Raw genomic sequence first — 23,330 nt, 5'->3', positions numbered from 1 at the left:
AGAGTATGATGCGGGAGGCTTTGTACCTCGGCTTGCCTTTTCTCGTCTCGAGTTGACCAAAGATGAGGGGGGAAAAGGACTATCGTGGTCTCTGCAACACCTGACAAAAGAGATATAGGGATGGGAAGTTTCATTATTTCTATTTGATTATTAGACGAACAAATAACTGCTCTTTTAATACCACAAGCCTCGATGTCCGATCGCAACGTCTAAGCGGTGTTGGATGATTGCTTGATCCGAGTACAAACCCATGACGGATCGAGCGACTGATGCAAGGTAACGTCAGTGATTCATGATGACCCAATTGATTCTATACACTTGTTTCTTAGGCATCCAACACCCTACACGCACCTTTGACAAGCGGTCTTTTGCTGTCGGTGTCCTTGTCATTATTATGTTCTAGTCTACAGTATCGCCCTAAAGATGTCTCGCCACAGAGTGGCAAGTAACCAGAGCCGTGGCCCTATAGGCTTCTCTCTATCTATCTACCAGCCAGGAAAAAAGGGGGGTGAAAGTCCTTTGGGCTCATGCCTGCCATGGAACAAAAATAGTCCAGGCGCTGTGCCCAGATTCTATGATACTCGCTCTTGAACCCAAACGCCGTCGCTTGCAGAATAAAAATCACACAACGCACAACGTCTTGGCGCGTTTATCTACCCCAATCGGACTTTCGGACCGATTTTCGGACTGTTGCAGTTCTCCGAATACTCTCGAGCCAGATGGAGTCATCCAGCATGTTGTTGACTTGTGCAGGGCTGACGGGGCTCTGTACTGGACTGACAGCACTGCCCCGCCGACTGCTCTGGGCCGAAGTCTGCCCTCCCTCTTGCAACTCGAAGCTGAAGGCGGAATGTGTTGATTGGTGGCCCGGTGTTGTTGGGCCGGACCTTGCCAGACTGAGAGGGTGTTGATAGTCGTCAGATGGCATGTCCGACAGTCCCGGTCCCGACCAACTCTTGTGAAGTGATTTGTTAGCATCATCCACCGTCAGCAACGCTGACCGTGTCTGGCCGGTTCCTGCCACCGGCGAAGACTTGCGTCGAAGCTCGTCATCGTCTACGAGAATATGAGGAATGTCAAGTTGGGGGATAGCCGTCATTCTCGCCGACTTCCTCATGTCGACATGCTTCTTGAACTTGCGTGTCCAATACCTGGAGGAAAGTATGTCAGTCATCGGTTCATGCGCCGTGTCTGCCTGAAAGAACCTACAAAGTGTCAAAGAAGCCAAGTACGACTCGGCGACGAACTTCTTCTTCCACCCTCTGAAGTCTGGCACGTCTTCGCAAGAACTCTTCTAACCTGCGAACTCGTTAGTGGAGCTATTCGTCAAGTGCAACATGAAGACTTACTTCAAACTCTTGCTATCATTGATGATGTTGTAGTGAGCTAGGATCATGAGAACGGAAGTAAAGGAGATTCCCTTATCAGGATCCGCGGAAACCATGACTTCCTCGAAGAAAATGTTGAACCGTCGACGGCGCTCGCGGACCTTGACAACGTCAATCTGAGCCAGTCGTCTGTTGAGACGTTGAATGTCAACGCCGGTGCTGTAGTTGCTCGCAGAAGCAATGGACATGTGGCGTGCTCCTGATGTTGCGGCATCGTTGCGAACATCTTCCAGAATTTGCCTCACCGAGTCATCGGCATCGTAGATGCGCATCTCGAAGACCCCGGAAAGTTCTCCCAGGAGCCTTGGAAACGCTTCCTTGCTGATGAACCCGGTTCCGGCGGGATCGACGCTTCGCCAGGCTTCCTTGAAGCGCCGAATCTCGTCACGGTCCACAGCTGCCAGTCCACTAGACCGTTGGTAGACGTAACTGAAACTCTCATAAATGAGAGACACAAAGAGATTGACAAAGATGTACATGCTCAAGATATTCCACGCAACGAACAGGAAGCGAGCCCAGGGCTTGCTGCCGCAGTCACTGTCGAAGAAGTCGGGATTGTCAACGCACAGCGGAGGCTCAATGGTAGCGTAGTCCTCCATGACCTGGTTCCAGCCTTCACCGCAACTCATTCGGAACAGCAGAATCAGTGCATTGGGCACGCTGCGGAAGTTGATGTTGGCTTCCTCGTTCTCGCCGAAGCGTGTCAGGCTGAATGCTTGCGTCAGGGCGATGGCAAATACGAGAAAAAAGACGAGCCAGGTAGCGAGCAAATTGCCAATCGTCGTCAAACTAGCCGCGGCTGTCTTGAAAAGCTGATCCAGGGCGTCGTTGCGGGGAATGAGCAGCAAAAGGATGGCGACAAGGAAAAACTTGTGAAGCTGCACATAGGTGTCGCTGGTTCTACTGATGATGAGAACAGACGTAGAGACGAACGCGCCCGTGACGACCACCAGCGAGTATAAGTCCCAAGAGCTCCTCCGAAAACGCGCCCAGCCAAGACCGGTGATGCGGATTGTGATGTTAGCCATGTAGACGAGGGTGAATGCCAAGAAAATTCCGTCTCGGGAGTCTGTCCACCACTGCGGCTCGCCGTGGTATTCGAGGAGAAGCAGCAGCAGATGGCAGATCAAGACATAGGTAACAGCTGTGTACCATTTACCCCTTTTTTCGATGGCCCGCTTATGGCACCACTTCTTCCACGTCTTTTCTGACTCGTTGTAGGAGCTTTTAGACGGAGAAATTTGTCGCAACAGCTTCCGCAATTCGAGCCAAGATCTCTGCTCCGCGGTCAGAAAGGCGACACCCGTCTGCTCAGTGTAGTTGCGCATGAAGACTGAGATGAACAGCGTGAGGACGAAAACGGTGGCCAACAGGTTGAATACAACAAAGAACATAGCGTTACCCTGGCGGTTAAGTTCCTTTGGTTGGAGTCCACGCCCCGTAACTGCCTGCGCAGCAAACATGACATCAGTCCATCCTTCCTGGCTGACGATCTGGAAGAGAATGAACAGGGAAGACGCAAAGTCATCGAAGCTGAAATAGGCGTTGGCTGGAACGCGAGGCGCCAACATTGGCCAGTCATCATTGAAGGGTGTACTGTTGTACTCGCCAAAGCAGTCGGAAATGCGCACGATTGAGTCGTCGCCATCGTTGCAGGACACCATTTGGCCGTTGAAGAGGTTGAGCCCATATATAGCGAAGGGGATCAGCAGCGATATAGAGACAAATGCAGCCTGTGAGTGAGATTAGAGACAAGCCCACATGCTACACAACAAAGTTTGCAACTTACACTAAGGATCTTCCAGCCGCCCACAATGATGAGCGAGTGGAAAGTGTCCCTGGCGCTGTCACTGACATTGAGCAGGCGCAGAGCACGAAGCGCCTTGAAAGCTCCGATGGCTCTAGAAACAGCGCCATCGTTAGCGAGCAGAGTGCCGACATTGACCAGCAAGGTGATGAGGACGATGCCGTCAATGAAGCCCCACGAGCTGCGGTAGTAGGCGTTGGGCGTGAAGAAGAAGCCATCGGCGATGACCTTGATAACAGCTTCAACTGAGAAGACAATGGCGAAAGCCAGATCTGTCCAGACATACCAAAATGTTATGCTGAACTCGGGGTGATCTGCCTGATATTGCTTCTGGTAAAGTGGTGTTGTGACACATGCAATGACGACCATGGCGACGATACACGCGTAAATGAACGCAGAAGAAGCGTACCAGGCAATCTTATTCGGCTCGACGCCCTCAAACCGCTCATTTCCTCTGCCCGGCCCCACGATTCGTTGGCAGAACCGCCGAATAGGGTTATTAGGTGTGAAAACGAACAGGGAGTTGTTGTAGTTGGGGTGCCTCGCAAGATAATCACGCTGGGCTTTCTTGCGTGCAGACGTAGCCGATACGGCTTGTCGTGCCATTTGGCGGGGGTCAAGAGTGTCGTTTGGTCCGTCGAAGCGGATGTTCGAGTAAAACGGGTTTGGGTCTTTGCTGCTGAACGCTGACTTGAACTTCCCCCACATGGACGACAAGAAGCCAGGTCTGACTTCGCCGACATGGTGGGTTTGAGCTCTTGTAGGCGACTGTTCTTCGTTAGGACTGTCCTGCGGTACGTCGGCGGCGTCGTCAAGAAACTCGTGAACCACAGCGTCCTTCAGAAGCATTTCCATCATGGCAGGTCCGTAATCCAGGGGGTCTTTTCTCCGTCTCGCTTTGCCAAAAGTAAAGATGTTTGACAAAGTAAGGCTGCTGGATGATTTGCCCAATTCTTTCCTTTGTAGGAAAGCCTTGACCTGCTCGAGGCGCTTCTCGTCTTCTGATACGTCAAAGTTTTCTTGGATGACAGCAATGAACATGTTGACGAGAATCAAGAATGACAAAATGAACCAGCCAACCAAGAAAACTGCGCCAATCCAGCCCGTGTCGTGTTCATTCATATGAGAAGTAACGTTGTAAAGTATCCCGGTCCAGTTCTCGCTCGACAAGATCTGATACATGCCGAGAAATGAGTTATAGATGGTGAAGAAGGAGACCTCATTGAGGTCGCCATCGTCGTTATGCTTCGGTATTTCGCCCCTGAAAAGTTGAGCTGCGAGAATGGCCATGAGAAACGCAATGAGAAACACAAAAAGCATCAGGTTCGCAATACCGTTGGAATTTCCAAGGACCATGACAATCAGCTTCCTGGTCATCGGCACAGCCAAAACGAGGCGGTAGACTCGCACAATCTGGAAGACCGTCAACCAGGCGTAGGTCTCTCCGGAGTTGCGGATTGTCGGTATTAGAATGATAGTTGTGATCACCGCGAGACCCAGGTCGATGAGATTGCGTTTGCTCCTGTGGAAAGTGCGCCAGCCAGCAGCAATGCGGAGGATAATCTCAACATCCAACAAGAGTGTGACAGCAACTTCGACAGAGTCAATAAAACGTCCACGACTATCCGACATTCTGGAGCTCCTGAAGCATTGAGCCAACAAGCCGAAAGCAATGAGAGCATTCCAGATTACCGATGTCTTGTCACATATTCGCTGCAGCGAAGACACTTTTGGGGGTGGTTCATCCACGGATTCGGATATCAGCGGCTCCTCTGTCGCTGTAAACGCACTCGCCCTGCTCTCTTCCCTAATAACCTGGAAAGAGGATGTAATAACAGCAATAAGCAAGTTCACGAGCCACAACATAAGGATCATGATGCCCGCGCCGAAGAAGAGAGCGGCAGGCAGGTAGTCGGAGTTGGTCGTGTAGTACATGACATCGCTGAAAGTGTTGGAACTGATGATAACAAAAACCATCTCCAGCGATTGGGCAATGTTGTCGAAGCTGACTGTGCCGTTGTATGGGTTGCCTTGTTGTAGGCAAATCGAGCCACGGGGGCAAAGGAAGCCTTTGCCAGTTTTGCTCCCGTTTCTGAAATTGTCCAGGACATTGTCGTCTGACATGAGAACCCAAGGCATGCTTTTCCCCGTCACGTTATCGAGGTAACCCCCGCAGAATTGCATTTCATTCGTGAATGACTTCTCCTTGTTGGTTGGGTCTGTCGGGTCAAGCCAAACACACTGGCGACTCAAACTAGCTTTGAAGCTTTGCACTCCTATGATGGCAAACAAAATCCAAAAGAAGGCGATGAGGAAAGCTACTCGGACAAGCAGCGGCGCTGCCTTCTTTAGACTTCTCAGAATTATCTAGCAGGGACATTAGTAAAAACCATGTTTGGATAGGGGGCACTGAGGTCCTCACCGCCGTTCCATTAGTTAAAGCCAGCAATCTCAAGATGCGCAAGCAGGCAATCATCCGGAATACGTATAAATGTTTCTCGCTTTCAATTCCGGTGATTCTAAGCGCGAAGGAGATCCAGTAGGCGACCACGGCAAGGAAATCCAGTCGGTTGAAAGAGTGTCGCAGAAACGCTCTGCGGGCGAGCTGGAACCTCTGCTGCTCCTCGACCGTCTGGGGTAGTGTTTGGCCTTGCATGATAGTGAATGATCGCTGAAAGGCAGAGGGGCCAAGATGGATTTGTCGCGGAGCCTTAACGGACTTCTGTCGCTGAGGTTGGAAGATGTTCCTATACTGGTCGACAACCGCCGCTCGTACGCCCTTCTGGCGATCAATGGTGCTGTACTCCGAGGCATTCAACAGGAAGCCTGAGACCAATATGCGGGCGATCAACTCAAGGGTGAAGATGATGAAGAGAACTAGCATTGCCCAGTCAATCCATGTGACTCCCCATGTTGCGGGCCGTGGATGAATAAAGACATCTGGTGCTGATTCTATGGCCAGGAGGATGGCTTGTAGTATGATGAGTACGAGAATGAAGGGCTCAGTGAAAGGATGCACTAGAAGATCGCAGAGCTTGGTTCGGATCGGGTGGTCAGGAGGGAAGATGCCCAATGACTTCCCCTTCAGCGGATTCTCCATTGGCACTCGTGGCTGAATAGGTGGTGGGGGGTCAGCGAATACGTTCTCCGGCTCGGGGGCCTTCTCGGGGACATGGGAGGCATGAGAGTGGTAAGAAGGATCGGTGAACATCTGAGCAGAGTTGTGTAGCTGCTGGCGACGATCTGACGCCGGCGACGGAGAGCGGCTCCTTGATAACCTATGGTCCACGAGCTCACCCTCACCGCTGATGTTGACGACACGCTGCGACATGGCTCGCATGATTGAGCCTGCTCTGTAGAGTGCGCCGGCAGTGGAGGGCGAGCGAGAGCGCCTACGCTCCCCGCCAGGACTGAGTGTTGCTCCATAACTCGGGCGCCGACCACCAGGTTCCAAATTGTAGCCGAGCGATCTGGCATCTCGCGTTCTTGAAGGGGTGTTGTCGATGTCGGATACGGTCTGAAAGCTGTCTCTCCGTTGAGCCTCCCCTATGTCTGCGCTGAGCGACCCAGATATGGGCTGTGCTCTAGAGGTGAGCGGCACCCTATCCTCGTAGTAGTCCGGGTTCGTGGCCTCGTCGAAGTACGGCGATGGCCGGTCGAGAGAGTCAAGAGACGGTGAGTTCAAGCGCGGTATCGGTGGGGGTTGGTTGATATCCGGCGGAAGGGCGAATTGCAGTGCCGAAGGGTCAATCGGGGATTCGGGACCACCAGAGCTGTTGGACTGCGCATAGGGTTGCTCCCAGTATGTTGAAAGGCCAAGTCCGTTGGCAGAGGTTTGCGTCTGCGGTGCTGTCGACGACGGGTGGCCTGCCCGGCCGCGCTGGGATTCGGTTTGGGAGTCTGCCTGCAGACGCTCCCTGTCGGAACCTGAGTACTCGTCCTGCCGCGAACTCATCTCGTAAGAGTATGGTGTGTTGTTCTGCATCGAGGCCGAGGTTCGAGCCAACGTCAAAACTGCTGCTTCTATTTCCGTCTAAAATATACGGTGGGTGGGAGGAACGACCAGGGCCGGGGCACGCGAGCGGGTACGTGGTTGGCTCTATACCGGTCGAAGAGCAGCGAAAAACACGGATCGCATGTCCAACCAAGATTATCGAAGAAACACGATTGCGCGCATGTCGAGGCGCAGAGCTCTTGTGGTATGCGAAGGAACGGGTTCGGTTCGGGGATCGCACTGCTCGGGATGAGGCCGGCGCCGATCGTTTGGCGTAGCAGACCGTGTGTATGGAGAGTATCAGCCCCCTCGTGCAACGAGAGAAGAGTCGAAGGTTTTGGTGATGACAAGTCGTCGACAGAGACAGCGGTCAGTGATGGATGTAAACTCGAACGCCACCAAAGCAAATCGGTCTGGGTGCCGTGTTTCTGGAATGGGCGGGGCAAAGTGTTTGCGATTACCGTCCTGGTCAGTCCGGGGGGTTGAGGTGCGGAAAAGAGCGATGTGATGGGAGAAAGCGTACCGGCAATGCTGGCAATTGAGTCTTCGTATTGATGTCCGCGGCCAGCTGAGAGGCACAGAGGGAGGCTGACTTGACCATCCATGGCTAGTATTTACGGTGTGGGATCATATTAGCACTGTACAGTAACTTAGAGATGGGGGCCTCCATAGGGCAATCGGAGAGGTTCTATTTCCAGTTTCAGACTCCAGGGCTGTTGAGGCGGCAGGGCAGCACTAGCACCGGCACTAAGAGCAGCGGCCCTACTCCGCAAGCACGGTAATGATGGGACAGTGGTCCAAGAGTAGGAGCTGACATCAGGGCCCGGCAGGTCCACTGACAGTGTGTAATGGAAGCGTGTTTCACTGTCTCCACCCAGTCTCGAAACTGCCAGGCTCAGAGGGACCCCTGTCTTTGGCTGTGTGTGTCCTGCCGGGCCAAGCGGGCTGTGGAGAAATGTCCCCTGGCATTCCCTGGCGTTTTTCCTGGGCTGAGACGACGGGACGGGGATGAGACGGCAGCCTACATAGGGTGGTATGGAAGAACGGCACACGCATGAACGGCATGCCGCAGGCTCGTACGTAAGCCACAAAACTTACAGAAGACAGTTGTTGTTTCCTAGCTGTTGGGCAGGCAGGGGAACGACAAGCCAATGGCCCGTGCCAATTCAGGGCAGCCTTTTGGGGATGACTGCAGCAGACTTTTAGGGGTTTAGTGTTCTCCATCTCATCTTCTCCAGACGGATCCAATAACCGAAGAGCCTATGAATTAGAGGCAGAATACCCAGAGAGCACGCAACCCAACAGACGCCCAGCCCGCGTCGGATACATCATTCTGTCCCTGGGAAGCCGACTACGTAATTACTTTCTGTTTTTCTGGAAGTCTCCATCAAAGATCGGCCTCACCCTGTATCTTACACCGGTCAACTGAAGTGGTTGGCTAACTTGGGATCAAACACTATGTGATTGTAGTGTAGTACCATGACAACTTTACGCGTGCATTGCACTTCAAAGTGTCGGATTTCTCGTTTGACGACAACTATCGGCTGGCACCTATGAGGGCGGAGAGCGAGTCAGAGGAGAGCAACGAAAACCAAGCAACAACAACAGCAGCAGCAACCCCATTGCAGAAAAGGGCCGGGTTTTTCGGAGTCTCTCCTCCCAAATCCCGGCATTTTCTCCGTTCACGGGTCCCGTCGGGTGCCCCGCCCACTCTACACTTTCGGGAAATACTGCCTTATGTAATCCAACCGGTCCACGCTTTTCTAGCGCGGCGCGTGCAGCACGGGCCCGTTTTCGATGCCACCCGCCAGTCAGACGCCCACACGCAGACGCCGCGGCCCAAAACGCGTCCAGTTCTGGTAAGATCAAGGTGCATTGATAGCCGGAGCCAATGCCCGTCCACGCTGAAGGTTATTGGATTACATCCGCTACGTACCTTTTGACACTGCTTTACCTTTTCTTGCACTACGATCAATCCCACGACGCCCTGGTAGCAAACTTCCATTGCGTCTCACCAATCGACTTTATTCCATCTTTAGCCACTACTACCTTCGACCCTTTGCCCTTCGACGTTGAGTTCGACTATTTTTATTTTCTTCCGACTCTCGTCTCACCTCCCGAGTGCGACCTGTACAGCTCGACTTGAACATCTGCCTTGGCCTGCTGCAGACCGACCGCCTGCTCCCTTCCAATCCTTCTGCTACGAGACCTTCGTCTCGCAGCCTCACCGGCCGTCTTCCTCCGCGACGACAGTGTCAATGACGCGGCTGTTCAGAACGAACCACACGAGATCCACCGCCGCTGCCGGCGACGTCTGACTGACGAGACTGCCCCCCTGAGCCCTTGCCTCCATCGGCTTGTCGCTTTACCTTCTTGAGTGCCCCCAATATATCGCAACTACAACCATGGTGTCCTCGCGCAAACGGACATTGCAGGAGGCTGAAGATGCCACCCACGATGAGCCATCGCTGCTTCATCGCATTCGAAACCAATGGCAATTCGCCAACCTGTGTCAGTGGATCTACCTATTCGGCAAAGTCGTCAAGATCGATGACAACCTGGATACAGAGGTGAGCAGTTCCCCTATTTTTGTTTTGCTGGCGCCCTCATTTACTGACGGGATCTCTTTCAGGATATTGAGGCCGAATGCCTGAAGCCGAATGCACCCGTCCTTCAGGACATAGGACTTGCTTTGCTGAAGTTTATCTCTTCGCATCGCGGTTTAACGTATGTTGTCAAGCGGGACCCTCGTACACACATTCATCCCAATTACTAAGACGTTTCAGGCACGAGCTGTTCGATGAGTACACGCGGCGGCAATATTTGGCAAGGGCTCCTGAGAAGAATCCATTCGGAACAGAAGAGACTGCGGCCAAATTTGCAGATTTCGATGTACTGACCAAGGTACTATTCATTGGAAGCTTGAAGTCTGTGTGCGCCACTGACCCATCACAGATCCAAATCCTCCAACAAATGACACAATGGATCATGGTCCGCCCTGAGCGCATCAGAGAGAAGATGGAGGAGCAGAAGGACGTTGACCAAGCGAGCTGGGTAAGTACAGGATTCGTTGAATCGAAAGCGGTTTTCTGATATTTCTGAATAGAGGATAGAACCCATTGGCTGGGACAAGGACGACCGAACGTACTTCGTCCTTGATGACAACAGAGTCTACCGTATGACCGAGCCACCCCCCAAGCCGGCGACACCCAAGAAGAAGTCAAAAGTAACCAAGTACGGTTCCCGATCGAACAAGAGACGACGCGTCTCTGGAACAAACGGCACAGGTGAAGCAGAGCATTCTGTCAACGAGCCGGCTGATGAAGTTGCTTCTACAGCACCAGAAGATGATGGTCTTGGCGGCATGAAGTGGGAATGCCTCGCCGTGAGCTTGGAGGATGTACAGGGCATCATCGCTTCGTTCCACAAGACCAAGGACGACAACGAAAAGATTCTTCGAGATCAGCTCCAGGAGCACCTGCTTCCCATTCTAGAAAAGCAGGAGGAATCGAGAAAACGCAAGGAGCAACAGCGGGAGAGGGAGCTCCTGAATCTGGCTAAGATGGCGAATGCGAAGCGATCCAGCCGAATTGCGAACAAGGCTGAGCAGCAGAAGCAAGAGGAAAAGGCTCAAGAAGAGGCAAAACTCATGCAGGCTCAACGAGCAGCTGCAAAGAAGGAAGAGCAGCAACGGGCCAAACTTGAGAAGGAGCGGGACTCGAGACTGATGTCCCGAGAAAAGCGACTCCAAGATCGAGAAACACGCCGTTTACAACACGAACGCGAGCTCTCCCAGTTGTCAGAGGACAACCGCAGTGGTTCGGGCCGCATATCAGAACGGCGGCTGCAAGCTGAGATTGAGAAAAACAAGCGCGCACTTGAAGAGCTTGAAGATGAAGAGGACGACTGGATCTTTGACTGCATATGCGGTGTCTACGGCCAAGTTGACGATGGCACACATAGTGTGGCGTGCGAGAAGTGCAACGTCTGGCAACACAGCAAGTGTCTCGGCATAAGCGAGAATGAGGCTGAGAAACCAGAGTTCCATTTGATATGCCAGTCCTGCAAGCGGCGTGAGGTTGAGGCGGCGGCGGCGAGGCCCAAGACCACCATCAAGCTCAAGGTTCATCGTTCAGCCGACGCGTTGTCCTCGCCTTCGAATCGCCCCCTTGGTGAAAGCAACTCCCGTCCAGCATCATCAGGGCTGGCAGTGGAAAGTCCAGCTGTGAAAGCAATGGCAGGTCAAGCGCTCGAAACTGGTAGGCCAGGGTATGATCAAGCTATAGCAGAGGTTCACCCACCGACGGAACCTGCTGGTTCGAATCTTCTGAAGAAAGGGAACGGGACTCCGAACGATCTTTCTTTTGTTGCTGGCTCCTCTGGGCCCCTGGGCAAAATGAATGGAACACGGCTAGCCAGCGAGAGCAGCCCCAGGCCGACAACCCCAAAGGGCGAGAACGGTGAAGACCACGGTAGATCTCAACAGCTTTCCAACGGTATCAGGGCGCCCACGAACGATGGCGACAAGGTGCCGTCAAGCCCGACCCGTGTCGAAAAGACGCCTGGCCCCACGGACCCTACATCACCCAGGTACGGAAACTCAAGTTTGATGGCCACGCCCATCATCAGCCGAGAGCATGGCATTCCCGGCTCAGCACACTCATCTTTCACGCTGCCAGCTCCAGAGGGCGGTCTATCCCCAATCAAACATTCTCCTCCCATGCCACGTCCACAGCCACCCAGCGTCAAGACCCCTGCTCTACCGGCTGTCCTGCCGCCTGTGGCGACACTTTCACCATCCCCGCGGCAACAAATCTTGACGCCGCCGATCAAGCCCACTGAGCCTGTTCGAAGACCGCAACCATCAAGGACAAGCCCTGGAGCGATCTGAGGCGTAACGGTAATCCAGGGGCTCGGAATTGCAATCGACATTTTCTAGGGCTGCCGCAAAGGTATTGCCTGGGAATTGCAATGAGAGGGTCACTGTCCTGTGGGCTTGACATTCACAAGAAAGTCTCTCAACAGCCCGTGCATGATGCTCTTGGATATGTATGGATAATTGTACGATGAACGACTTAGACTAGTAATGACTAGAAGATGTACACGCCTGAGTCTACGCGGCATAGACCTTCTACGTCAACTGGCCATTGATGGGGGAAATTTCTTTTTCTTTTCAGGAGACCCGAGGGGATAATGATAGGTGCGCTGCCACGAGGGATATTTGCTGGAAGTGTTGCAGCCATTAACAGTGCGAGACTGCACGCATGCAGAGCCAGCACACACCGTCACAAACGAGGCAATTCTGGCCGTGTATATGATCTGTTTGTGAGATTAACAGGATCCAAACCTGCTGTCGCATGTCTCGGTAGTGTCCCGCCTTCGGCGAGAATAAACCTGGCTGCAACAGGGCTGGCCGCATAGTTTGTATCGGCGTTCACATGCCAATTGGCTGCCATGACGGGCTCATGGGTAGAGGGATGAGAGAAGTCGATGTGAGTTGTCGCCCTGGCCATTATCTCCACGAACCAATGGCCTAAGCTTAAGACACGCTGAAGCGTGGGTTTTGGCAAGAGGGGTTTCAGCGATTGCCTCATGTTTCGCACGCTGATGACGGTAATGAGAAGGAAAAGACATGGATCGGATTGCTTGCCTGGCCGTACACACAGGCTCAGCTAGATCAAGTTCGTGACATTTCATGTTCAGGGGTCCCAAGGATGTCTCCCTTGCAGAGACTTTGGACGACTTCATCGACGCGACGGTTACGAAGATGAGGAACGTCACCAACGGCACGCTGCCACTATCGTTTCATGACAGGCCTCATCCGGCCGTGCCCGCCGGTTGTCATTGATAGAGTACATACCCACTAGCTTGGGGTCTTGGCAATTGCAAATTCAACAACACCTGAAAGCAGTCGGGGCTCATTTCGCGAAACGCAGCGCATATTTGGCCTGCTTTGCCCATGCAAGGCTTGAGATGAGGACCAAACGGGAGGAGAGATGACTGCACGCCTGTCTATGCATGTCCTTGCGGGAGGGGGTGTGGAGGCTGGGCGTGGCGCGGCACCGGCCCAGAACGGAACATGTTGACATAGACATGGACTTGTTTGATGTCGGAACAACATTCGGTCGCCTTGAGCCTGAGGTAAACACCAACACGGTCTAGCGGGGGCAGCGGAGGTCGGCGGCAGCAGCGACGACGGTGGCGGAGGAGACGATGGCCAATACCTGAACATCCCCCAGCAAGTGTCATTGAGGTGTCAAGTGTCGGGTTTGTCGGGTCAAAAGGCCGGGTGGATGGCCGTTACAGACTGATGTACGCATGGCTGCTGCAAGAACTGGTGCCTTGCATGAATGGAACGTGAGTTGATGGGCATATGTATGCGGTGGCAGGAGATGAGGGCTCAGAGGCAGGGCTTGGTGGGAGGTCATGCATGTTCTGCCTCGAAGCCATCTATCTCATTTCGCGCAGGCGTGGAGCTGAGGATTCAGTCGCCAGCAAACAACCAATGCCGCCACGTCGTCGCTGCCCTGCGTGTGTATTTGTGCGTGTGGAGCGAAGAAAGCGAACGGAGGCGCCGTAGAGAGTTAGGGCCAGGCACTAGGAAGCTGACTAGGGGAATATCTGAACCAGCTCTAGTGTCAGATCAAGAGCTAAGTGGCACGGACGAAGACGTGGCGTAGTCCATCTTGCAGAAGTAAGCCGCAAGCGCAGGGCGACGGACGAGTGAGGTGAGAGCGGGCCGGAGGGTGTGCAGACGACACGGCATGCGGGACGTCTTGGGCGACTTCCTGTGGCGTTCCGAAGCACGACTTATGCTGAAGATGGATAAAGCTGGACTAGGGCTAGAGAGTATGGTACGAGGCTGACTGAGCTGGACTGGACTGGACTGAGCTGGACTGGGAGGCAGCTCTCCCGTACTCTCCCTATGCAGCTACAGCGTAAGACGGCGACGGGCTATCCGTATGGTCCGAAGACTCAACTTTCTGGTAGGATTTGCTCGTCTTCGCACCCACATCTGCAAAATCTGCCAGTGAAATTTGATGGTACCCTCTCGCTCGGTTATTATTCCTAGACCTGGGTCTGGGCTGGAGGCTGCGGTCGCGAAAGAACGAAACCAAACAGCACTTACAGCTTGGAGAGATGGCCATTGGGTGAGATTGTATGTGAAAAGCGCTACGAAAGGTAGTAGATGATTCACGTAAGATCAAGTTCAGACCCTGGTAATCTGCTGCGTGCTGGGTGTTGTTTGTGCCTGAGAAAGCTTAGGCGCCGAGGCGATGATTCGACACTGTTTCCCATTCATGTGGCTTTGAATAGGAAACATTCAAAAAGCCTGCTGCATTCACGAAAGGCATCAGGGCCTAGGAGCAGAGGCCAGGGTGTCTTGTGAGGGCGCTGGAAGGTCACTCTGGTAAATCCCGGATGAACGGTAAGGTAATGCGTGCAATGTTTGCAGTGCGACCTGTTGGTTTGGGTAATTTGACAAGCCTACAACTTTGGACAAGTTTGGCTGACATGCAGAGAAGGGCCGAGTATGGCAGCTCATGAATACTTGGCCAAGATACAGAACGGGCATTGAGTTTGAATGTCGTCAACTTTGAAAGTGGCCGAGAGGATAACCAGAGACGGGACGGGATGGGACGACATTGGAGATATGAGACGACGAAGGGAAATATGAGCACCAGCAGCGACAGCACTAGAGAGACATCCACCGATCCCCGCATCTCATACACCCTGTCAGGACCAGAGTCAAAGGACAAGAGATGTGGAATGCGCCACGGTCTGTTTCTGGGAAAGGCCAATCACGGAAGACGCCACCAACGATTCCGGCAGCAGGGCGAGCAAACAAACATTCCAGCTCACTGCGAAGGGGAGGTTCTAGCTACCCACGCGTCAGTCCCCTCAACCCGACTCCTTCATCTTCTTTCTTTTTTTCTCCTCCTTCTTTGGCTTACCTTTTCCTGCCGTTTCTTCTTCGGCTACTACTCTTACTGCTATCCCACCCCATTATCGAATCAGGCGCTTGACCTCGGCCTTGCTCTCGACATATGTCATGGCTCCTTGCTTTGGTGTGGGTCTTCCCCCACCTATTTCAATATCCTCTGCTTTGCCGTTTTGCCCTGTGCCTTTCCTTCCGTCACTGTTTGTTCTGAATAACATGAAAAGGAAATAATAAAATAACCCCATGCGTCTCGGGCATTAAAGGAAGACGGAAGACGTGCACAGACAAGTGACGAGACGAGGCGTGGCTTAACCGTGGGAAGGGGTGGACCGAGAAGGAATAACGAGAGAATAGACATTGCCAAAACCTTAGGGATCAGTATTTACAAATAAGAGAGACATGGGCAGGGTGAGAGACAAGGAGGAAACACAGCATTCAGGCTACCTAATATTGTGCTCTCGTCCTCACTTGATTGAAAAGATATCCAATTATCCGGCTACTAGCGTGAACCAGTGGGGGACGATGAATTTGGTAGATAGATAGAAGAGAAACACGAATCCATGTCGAAAGAGAGTGATGCGGTCCGTCAAGGGGACCCGGCACATCTTGTCCTCATCTGGGCGTGGGGCTGCTATCAAACCCAAAAGAAGCACATGCAACGAACCCCCCCCCCCCCCCCCCCCCCCTACGTTGTCATTGCGGCAGCAAGCATCGTCACACTGGCAGATCTCTCGACCAGTCAACGGTTTGAATATTTGCTCCAAATGCTCTATCGGTTGTTAGCAAGCAACTCCATGTGTTCCTTCTCCCTCGTTCCCTCCCTCTGTCCGCTGGCGGCTCTGTGTATGGGTAGGTGAGTATGGGAGTGTGCGTGTGCGATTCTGTTGCCTACCTGAACAGCCGCCGGTCTCGTGTACACGCCAAGCAGCAGGATAATTATATGGCATAACAATGGTCATTGGCCACCTGGCACAGATTGTGGCCATGACAGCAGACGGCATCCATCCATCGGCCGGTCGGTCCAGCAGCGGCAGAGTCCAGCACTGAGCATCAACGTCGGGCTCCTCGCTCGCTCTAACCAAAGGCGGCCAACCAGACATAACAGCAAGGTCAGCATATGAGTCGTCAGCTAGCGGTAGAGAGGCCTTGGTAAAGATGGTGTACGGCCGCCCGGCGCCGCTTTCAAACCTGTGTCCGAATGCGGCAATCAGCTAGATGCTCTTTCGGACGCAGAGAAGCCAGCGACGGCATCGAAGGGAGACTAAGGCAAAAGAAGCAGAAGGGCCCATATTGCAAGATGCACATGCGTAACATGTACACATAAAACCACCCAGCCCGGCCGGACGCTTTTCTTTCACTCCCATCTCGCCCCTCCCCCGTTATCCAAAAGTTGAATGAATGGATTCCCCTTCCTCTTGGTGACAAAGGCGATACCCCCTTGGCTTTCATCGCCTGCCTCTGATTTTCTTTAACCACCACTAAGGATACCATCACATCCACCTGAGATCCAGGCTCAGACTCTCAGGTTCCCATCTGCCACCTTCTCTCTTACCAACTCAACTCATCCTTGCCTCACGTTGTCAACTCAACCCAGCTCGAGCCCATCTTTTGCTCTGCAACACCATCGCCCTCCCGCCAGGCGTGTGCATGATCGAAGTGACCACACCCAAAGGAAGACCAAGAAAGCAGAAAGGTAGAAGAAAGGATATTTGTCCCATTCAACATTACGTTCCCGAGTGGAAAGAAGGGAGAGCCAGAAGCACAACCAGCACGATCGAGAGAAAAACAGAGAAAAGGGAGGCCGAACGACAAGAACCAAGCCCTCTGGACGACAACTTGGATGGCAATAAGTGCAACCAAAGCAACAGGAAAGAATATCGCCAGTATCGTCAAAGCTGCACATTCAACTGCCTTTCTCGCCTATCGTGACAGACGAAGAAGGGGACCGGAAGCTATTCATAGAGCTTCTTGTGCTTGGCCAACAACATATCGCCGCCCCCTTGGCAAGCCCATCTGGCCCTCCCAGCTGGACATTGTCATTGCAACCCATATCCCAGGGGAACGGTCCCAGGTCACCGCTGATCCCTGCTCTTCGGCTGCTTGCAACCTCGTTCACTCGTCCCCTTCCCGACCCTTCCTGGTCCTTGCAGCACTTCACTGCACCACATTGCATACCTGCAGCTGCGACTGCAACAGGCATACGGGACACAGATATAGAGTGAGTAAGAGAGAGAGAGAAAGAGAGAGAGAGAGCACCTCGGATACTTTCTGGATAGCAAGATCAAGAGCCCTCTGCCTGTCCTTCTGCGTGTCCGCCACCGCCTCTTACTCTGGTCACTAGGACTGCCACTCCTCTTCCTTTCCTTCTCACAACCTGCCCTCTCCCTCTCTCTCATGCACACACCACCCCTGGCCACCACCACCACCATCGGCTACCCAACATCTACTGAATGTAGATAATCCGCGGGTGCAGCTGCCTCTTTCAAGCTTTTTGCCATTCCGCAGCTTCTGCTTGTTCCCTTCACTTAAGCATTCAACGACCCCGAAAGCCTGTGGCCGTTGCCATACACAATCATCGCCTGGCTTAGGCCTAGGCTTGTGCCACCATCGAATACCATCACTGGCCCATAACTCAACGTCTACCTTATTCATCCACAAATACCGAGACAAGCGCCAATAAAACCAAAAACGAAAAAAGGAAGAGAGAAAAAAAAGCAGAGATCCCAACCAACCTGCACGGTCGACGATCCAGGCTGCATTGACAACCTGTTGGACTGTTTCTGCTTCGCCCTCGTCGCTATCATTTCCCCCGTCAGTCACACCGGTTTACGTCTGGCGACTGAGAACTTCAGACACAAGTTAAGTGTCATCAGGTCCTGGGAATGGAACATAACGGCCCTCCGTCCCCAGCTTCCTCAAACGATGATATCTACCCAAACGGACTGCATCACTTGATACGCCCGAACGGATCCACATCTTACCCAAGAGATCACTTGCACCCGAATGATATGGGAGGCTTGCAGACTCCTTCTCGATACGGCACACCTGGACCTCAACAAGGTATGCCTTACGATCACCACTCCCCATACTCGCACCGCGCAAATGATAGTCAGATGGTAAGAAATCCCTCATTGAACCGGATCCTCGTGCGCATGAGCTCCAACTTACGTGGTGCTACAGTCCTACCACCATGGCTATGACACAAGCGCTGGCTCCATATATGGGCCAATGTCTGGAGAACTGAGTCATCAGGTAAGCAACCTCCTGAGACTTGATGATGGAACGGCCACTCACAAATTTCCCGCATAGCCATACAGTACCCCGGACACATCACCGCCTACACCTTCGCGGGCGTCAGATGTGTTAACCACTCGCAGTGGACTCAGCATCCACAAGGGATCATCGACAATCAAGCCGCTCGCGGCTCGGGCAAACCGTATCGAGAAGTCAACGCCCAGAAAGAAGAAAGAGAGAGCCAAGTCGTCCAAAAAGGTCGATGGCGTGACCAAACCTCTGAGCGAGTTGGCCAAGGAACAACCGCACATTCCAGTGGCAGACATTGGTGCTTACGTTCAACGGTCTGCAGAGGTACGAATGAAGGAGGTGGAGGAGAGCAAAACACCCGGCAGGATCAAGCGGCCGATGAACGCCTTCATGCTTTACCGCAAGGCCTACCAGAATCTTGCCAAAGGCCTCTGCACACAGAATAACCACCAAGTGGTGTCCCAGGTCTGCGGCAGCGGCTGGCCCCTGGAGCCCGAACATATTCGTGATCAGTTCAACGATTGGGCCAAGGAAGAGCGAGCGAATCACCAGAAAGCACACCCAGGGTACAAGTTTACGCCGTCAAAACCGAGACCCAAGGCGAGGGAAGAAGAAGAGTCGGATCAGGGTGACTTGGACGATATGGAGTGGGGTCACAGCCGAGCAAGCTCAAGGAGCAGGCAGCTGAGAAAGCCTGCACACGGCAGAAATGAGGCACCGGCATCCATCTTCCACAACTACCCACCGCTCCAGACCAGCCCGATGGGTCTCGGTGTGCAGACGCAGTCCATGTACCACTACAGCAACCCAGGAAAGCCCTTGCCGGCTCCATATAGTCAGAATGGTCTCGGAGGTGGCCAGTATTACCAGCAAAGCGTCCATCAGCGGCAGGACGCAACCGGTTTCGTTGAGGACGTGCTGATCCGAAAGACGCCATCACCAGCGATGGGTTATGCGGCAGCGTCGATGGACAATCGTTACGATGGAATGGGCCAGTATGGACCCATGTCGCATCATGATGGTCTCGAGCCGATGATTGATCCGGGCTTAATGGGCCACGGAGGTCATCCGTATGGAGACCCATACGGTGATCCCATGCTGGAGCCGAGATGGACGAATCCTCTCGGTTTCGGCGACGGGAGACAGGACCTCCTCGACGGCTTGTCTGGTTACGACGAGAATCTCATGCACGATCCCCAGCTTCAGATCCTGAGGGGACAGGAAAGCAGCTGGAGGGTGGAGGAACTTGAGGGCAGCCACTTCAATAACTGGATAGACCCAGAGTGAGGGACACCCAAGGCGGCTCGATTTCGGATTTGCTCTGAGATTTGCCCCACGCTATGTTATTGAATACGGGAGTCAGGAGTAATAGGTTCTGTAGAACGTTGGCGGAATTCTTCGTTTGGTTCTGATTTTGTTGAGACTGGAGATGAATACAATTATTGAGACCGGACGGGCGGACGGTGGGTCAGTAGATGGATGAAGAAGCAGATGTGCCATCCTGTCCGACGTCGGGCAGAGAAGACTTAGGAGCCAAATCCTCTCGACAATAGAAGCAAGTCTACTTATACGAAGTTAATCAACTGTGCCTGGAATCACGTGTTCTTGGTGATTGGCTTGTTCAGCGAGTGTTAAAACCAGCGCTGTTGTGGGAGTAGATATAACAGGTTTGGCTTTCGGAGCATGAAGTTGTAGTGAAGTAAACCAGGGAAACAAGCGAAGACAGGGACGAACCGCGCAATCGGCTCGGCGCCGCATGAAGGAACGGCCAATGCGACTCTGGGAACGAGGGCTAAACTCTTGACTCGGTTATGTTCTGCTGTCAAGTCCTAGAGAGCGGGGGGGTTGGTTGGTTGTGCTTGGTTGGTTGCAATGCAGCGGCGTTGGATAAATGAATCCGGACATTCACGGCGCTCAATTGGTGTTATTGTAACACCAATTCCATAGTAGCTTACCTCACATTCCTCATTTTTGGGGGGACGGGGAGTTATGCGTACTATGTACAATGAGTTGACAGAAAGCACACTCCACTTGAGCCATTAAGCTGCTTATTAGGCTAACTATGGTAGAAGCAAGGCAACTGGCGCTATCGAGGTGGAGTTTCACATCCGCTATAGCACGGATACGAACAACAGACCCCCCACCAAAGCAATCACGCTTCTTGCTCTCGAGCTTACCTAGCCTCGTTAATCCCAGAGTACCTTGCCATTCGCCTAAGCCACCTCGCTGCTGACAAGCCGAGTGTTCAACGTCGTACGACCGATATAGAAACAGCTTGCGCACCGGATCAGACAGGAACTGTCTCCTCTAACCCATCAACCTAAATACACACTATGACCTGGATCTCGCGCTCCATCACGGCCATTGGCCTTATGCTGCTCGGCCACGCGTAAGTCCAGCTATAATGCCGCGCGAACGATCTTGCTAACTTCCGATTGATGACCTAGCTGCTACTCGGCACAAGAGCATTCCGCGCTGCAATCCTTCCGAGCCGCGTCACACTTGGCAACATCCACGCCGGCAGCCACAACATCCTTACCGGCAGACATCACCATTGAGACGGCTATAGCAACGGTGGTCATCGTTCTTGGTCTTGTGCTGGGTGCTCCGAACCTACGACCGATTCAGTGGCGCGTATGGGCTGGGAAGATTGAGAGGGAAGGCGAGGTCGGTTTCCTGACGGGCAGCGGAGAAGTGGAGAAGGACTATATTGGCAATCCGTTCCGGATTCTTGAGAGCCGACCGGGCTTTGCCGATGTTCGGAAACAGAGACGCGACTTCACCAACTGGATCAAGTCTGGCGAGAAGACTGGAAATGCGGCTGCTTCGCACTGAGGGCGAGAAAACAATCGCCTGTGATGAAGATGCGACGTATCATAGCCAACATAATATACTATATCTACACCTTGGTGCAGGATCCTACTTACGGTTCGCTTATAATAAGGTCCGAAGGGGAATGGCAACCATGCAATACTTGATGGAAGTCGATCGGCCCTCGGGGACTATTATGGAAGATTCGTCTAATCTGGGGCCAAGTCTCCTTGTAAGTCTCCGTCGATGAAGCCCGGCGCTGGTATTTCTAAGATATTCCTCGAAAAGCCAACCGCGCAAAGAAGACACAAGAGCCAGGTCCTTGGGCCAGACTAGCCCCTTCTGTATGGTTTCTGAGCATCTTGCTGAGCCAGAAAGCCTTGGGATGGATTGATCGGTGCCAGTCTACCTGCCATTGGTAACACCCCCAACCACCAAGCCTATCGTCCTCGATGCCTCATATCACTTGGTCCAGACTCTTTTGTGTAGTCGAATGAACAAAGTTGCGATGTGGACTGCCAATTGATTTCCACACGGTACGAACATGAAAATTATACGTCTGACCAAAAGGCTACACGTGCGAGCTATGGGTCACACCCGACTGATGTGTTTTGCCTGTCGGATTGTTGAACCTTTCTGTGACTTGATGTTGACCTTCATCTACTTCGTCTTTTTCTTCTTCTCTTTCACCCACTTCCTCTGCCCCTGCTGACAAGGCAGGTGCGCTGGTTCAGATATGGAAGCACGATTGCCATCAGCGTGACATTAAGATGACCATTGGTCCAGGCCGACTGTATAGGTAGGAACCTCTGTGGCAAGACCTGCACCTGCCTCGGAGTATTTGGTTTTTCGTCTTTCGATTTCTAGCTTCCATTGAACCACCACTCTTGTACCTGACTTTGATTTTATCAACTTGTCTCGACTCGAAAAGCTTAGGATCGCGTTACTTCTCAGCGTAGCCCTCTCTTTCTCAGCCCCCCGATCAGTCTCAGTCTATTTGCACCTCAATATGTCGGGTCGAGGCAATGGAAATTTTCGGTCTTGGGGGGTCGATCTCGTTCCAGGGGAGGCTCGAGCCTTGGCCTAAGGGTTGACTCGCGAAGGGGCCCTTGGAGCAGTTCGGAGAGCACTTCGAGGAGAACCTCGAGGGCGCCTTATCAGTCAGTGATTCGCTCTACTCGTGCATCTCGCGAGACTCAAGGCGCTTCCAGTTTCATCGGCCCAACACATACTTCGCCTATCTTCTCGATTCCCAGTGGCCCCCATCAGCATTCACCCACAATGCAGATGAACTCGACGTCTGAAACAGAGCACAGCAATGATTCAGAGACTCGATGGCATCCACATGACAGAGTTCATCGACTGACACTGCCTGCCGAAAATGACCGTTTGTTCTCTACGCTGGCTCGAGACCTACCTCATGATGGGTCCCTGCCCCCCTATCGAGCGAGCTTCGAGAGATTTCAGTCGTTGACAGACGTGCCACGGATCAAGCTGAGCAGACGAATGAAGTCGTGATGGCAGTTTTTGTTAGGGAGAAGGGCAAGCTCGGCTGCGCCTACTACAACTCCGACGAAGGCAACCTATTTCTGCTTCAAGAGATGTCGTGTGCTGAGCCGCTGCAGCTTATTGAGACAATCATGGTCCATGTCCAGCCCACAACAATTTTACTGCCCCTCAAAACACCGGATCCAGTGCTTCGCTTTTTTGAGCAGCACAAAACTACCGTGGACCAAGGTGGGTTGGTTTACCGCTGGGCTACGATGTGAGCACTGATGGAGTTTTCTTTCAGGTTCCGAGACAGAACGCTATATCATCCGTTTACTTGGTTCGAATGAGTTTAGTCACGCGGCCTCCCTGGACAAGCTGGCCAGCTTGCCATTGGTCTACCCAGAACATGCCCTCGTGACAGCTGCCGGCAACCTATCTCCACAACATGACGTGAACGGCCATTGGGAAGAATGTCAGAACGTCAAAATCATGCGTCTAGGCTCTTTCATAGACCTTGACAGCACCATGTCGGTGAGCTATCGTGCAGTATGAGTGACATCTACTTTAAAGCTCTGACAAAAATCAGATTGGATGTGCTGGCGCCGTCCTGTGGGAAACCATGCGGTTGCAAAA

The 23,330-nt window shown here is 53.0% G+C and overlaps 5 protein-coding genes across 5 annotated transcripts; 4 read left to right on the top strand and 1 right to left on the bottom strand.

Annotated features, from left to right (window-relative positions):
* Nucleotides 1–649: 649 nt before the first annotated feature.
* On the bottom strand, nt 650–7,180 carry ColSpa_00136 (calcium-channel protein cch1; the record flags this gene model as incomplete). Its single annotated transcript, XM_049266348.1, has 6 exons — nt 650–896; nt 1,002–1,151; nt 1,210–1,299; nt 1,350–3,121; nt 3,178–5,562; nt 5,618–7,180. 6 exons carry the CDS (start codon nt 7,178–7,180, stop codon nt 650–652), a joined length of 6,207 nt encoding a protein of 2,068 aa, XP_049122305.1.
* A 2,414-nt stretch (nt 7,181–9,594) lies between these two features.
* ColSpa_00135 (reticulocyte-binding protein 2 a) lies at nt 9,595–12,080 on the top strand (the record flags this gene model as incomplete). The annotated part of the gene is made up of 4 exons (XM_049266347.1): nt 9,595–9,759; nt 9,822–9,916; nt 9,976–10,243; nt 10,296–12,080. The coding sequence occupies 4 exons, from the start codon at nt 9,595–9,597 to the stop codon at nt 12,078–12,080; spliced, it is 2,313 nt and encodes a 770-aa protein (XP_049122304.1).
* A 6,279-nt stretch (nt 12,081–18,359) lies between these two features.
* On the top strand, nt 18,360–19,682 carry ColSpa_00134 (mating-type M-specific polypeptide Mc; the record flags this gene model as incomplete). The annotated part of the gene is made up of 2 exons (XM_049266346.1): nt 18,360–18,383; nt 18,441–19,682. 2 exons carry the CDS (start codon nt 18,360–18,362, stop codon nt 19,680–19,682), a joined length of 1,266 nt encoding a protein of 421 aa, XP_049122303.1.
* Nucleotides 19,683–20,728: 1,046 nt separating this feature from the next.
* On the top strand, nt 20,729–21,230 carry ColSpa_00133 (uncharacterized protein; the record flags this gene model as incomplete). Its single annotated transcript, XM_049266345.1, has 2 exons — nt 20,729–20,784; nt 20,843–21,230. 2 exons carry the CDS (start codon nt 20,729–20,731, stop codon nt 21,228–21,230), a joined length of 444 nt encoding a protein of 147 aa, XP_049122302.1.
* A 1,493-nt stretch (nt 21,231–22,723) lies between these two features.
* On the top strand, nt 22,724–22,975 carry ColSpa_00132 (uncharacterized protein; the record flags this gene model as incomplete). The annotated part of the gene is made up of 1 exon (XM_049266344.1): nt 22,724–22,975. The coding sequence occupies one exon, from the start codon at nt 22,724–22,726 to the stop codon at nt 22,973–22,975; it is 252 nt and encodes an 83-aa protein (XP_049122301.1).
* Between the last annotated feature and the right edge of the window lie 355 nt (nt 22,976–23,330).

The sequence above is a fragment of the Colletotrichum spaethianum genome (assembly GCF_022836535.1).
Source record: "Colletotrichum spaethianum MAFF 239500 DNA, contig01, whole genome shotgun sequence".
Classification (NCBI taxonomy): Eukaryota; Fungi; Ascomycota; class Sordariomycetes; order Glomerellales; family Glomerellaceae; genus Colletotrichum; species Colletotrichum spaethianum.
Note: the sequence above shows the minus strand (reverse complement) of the source record. Positions and strands in the feature narration are given on the sequence as shown.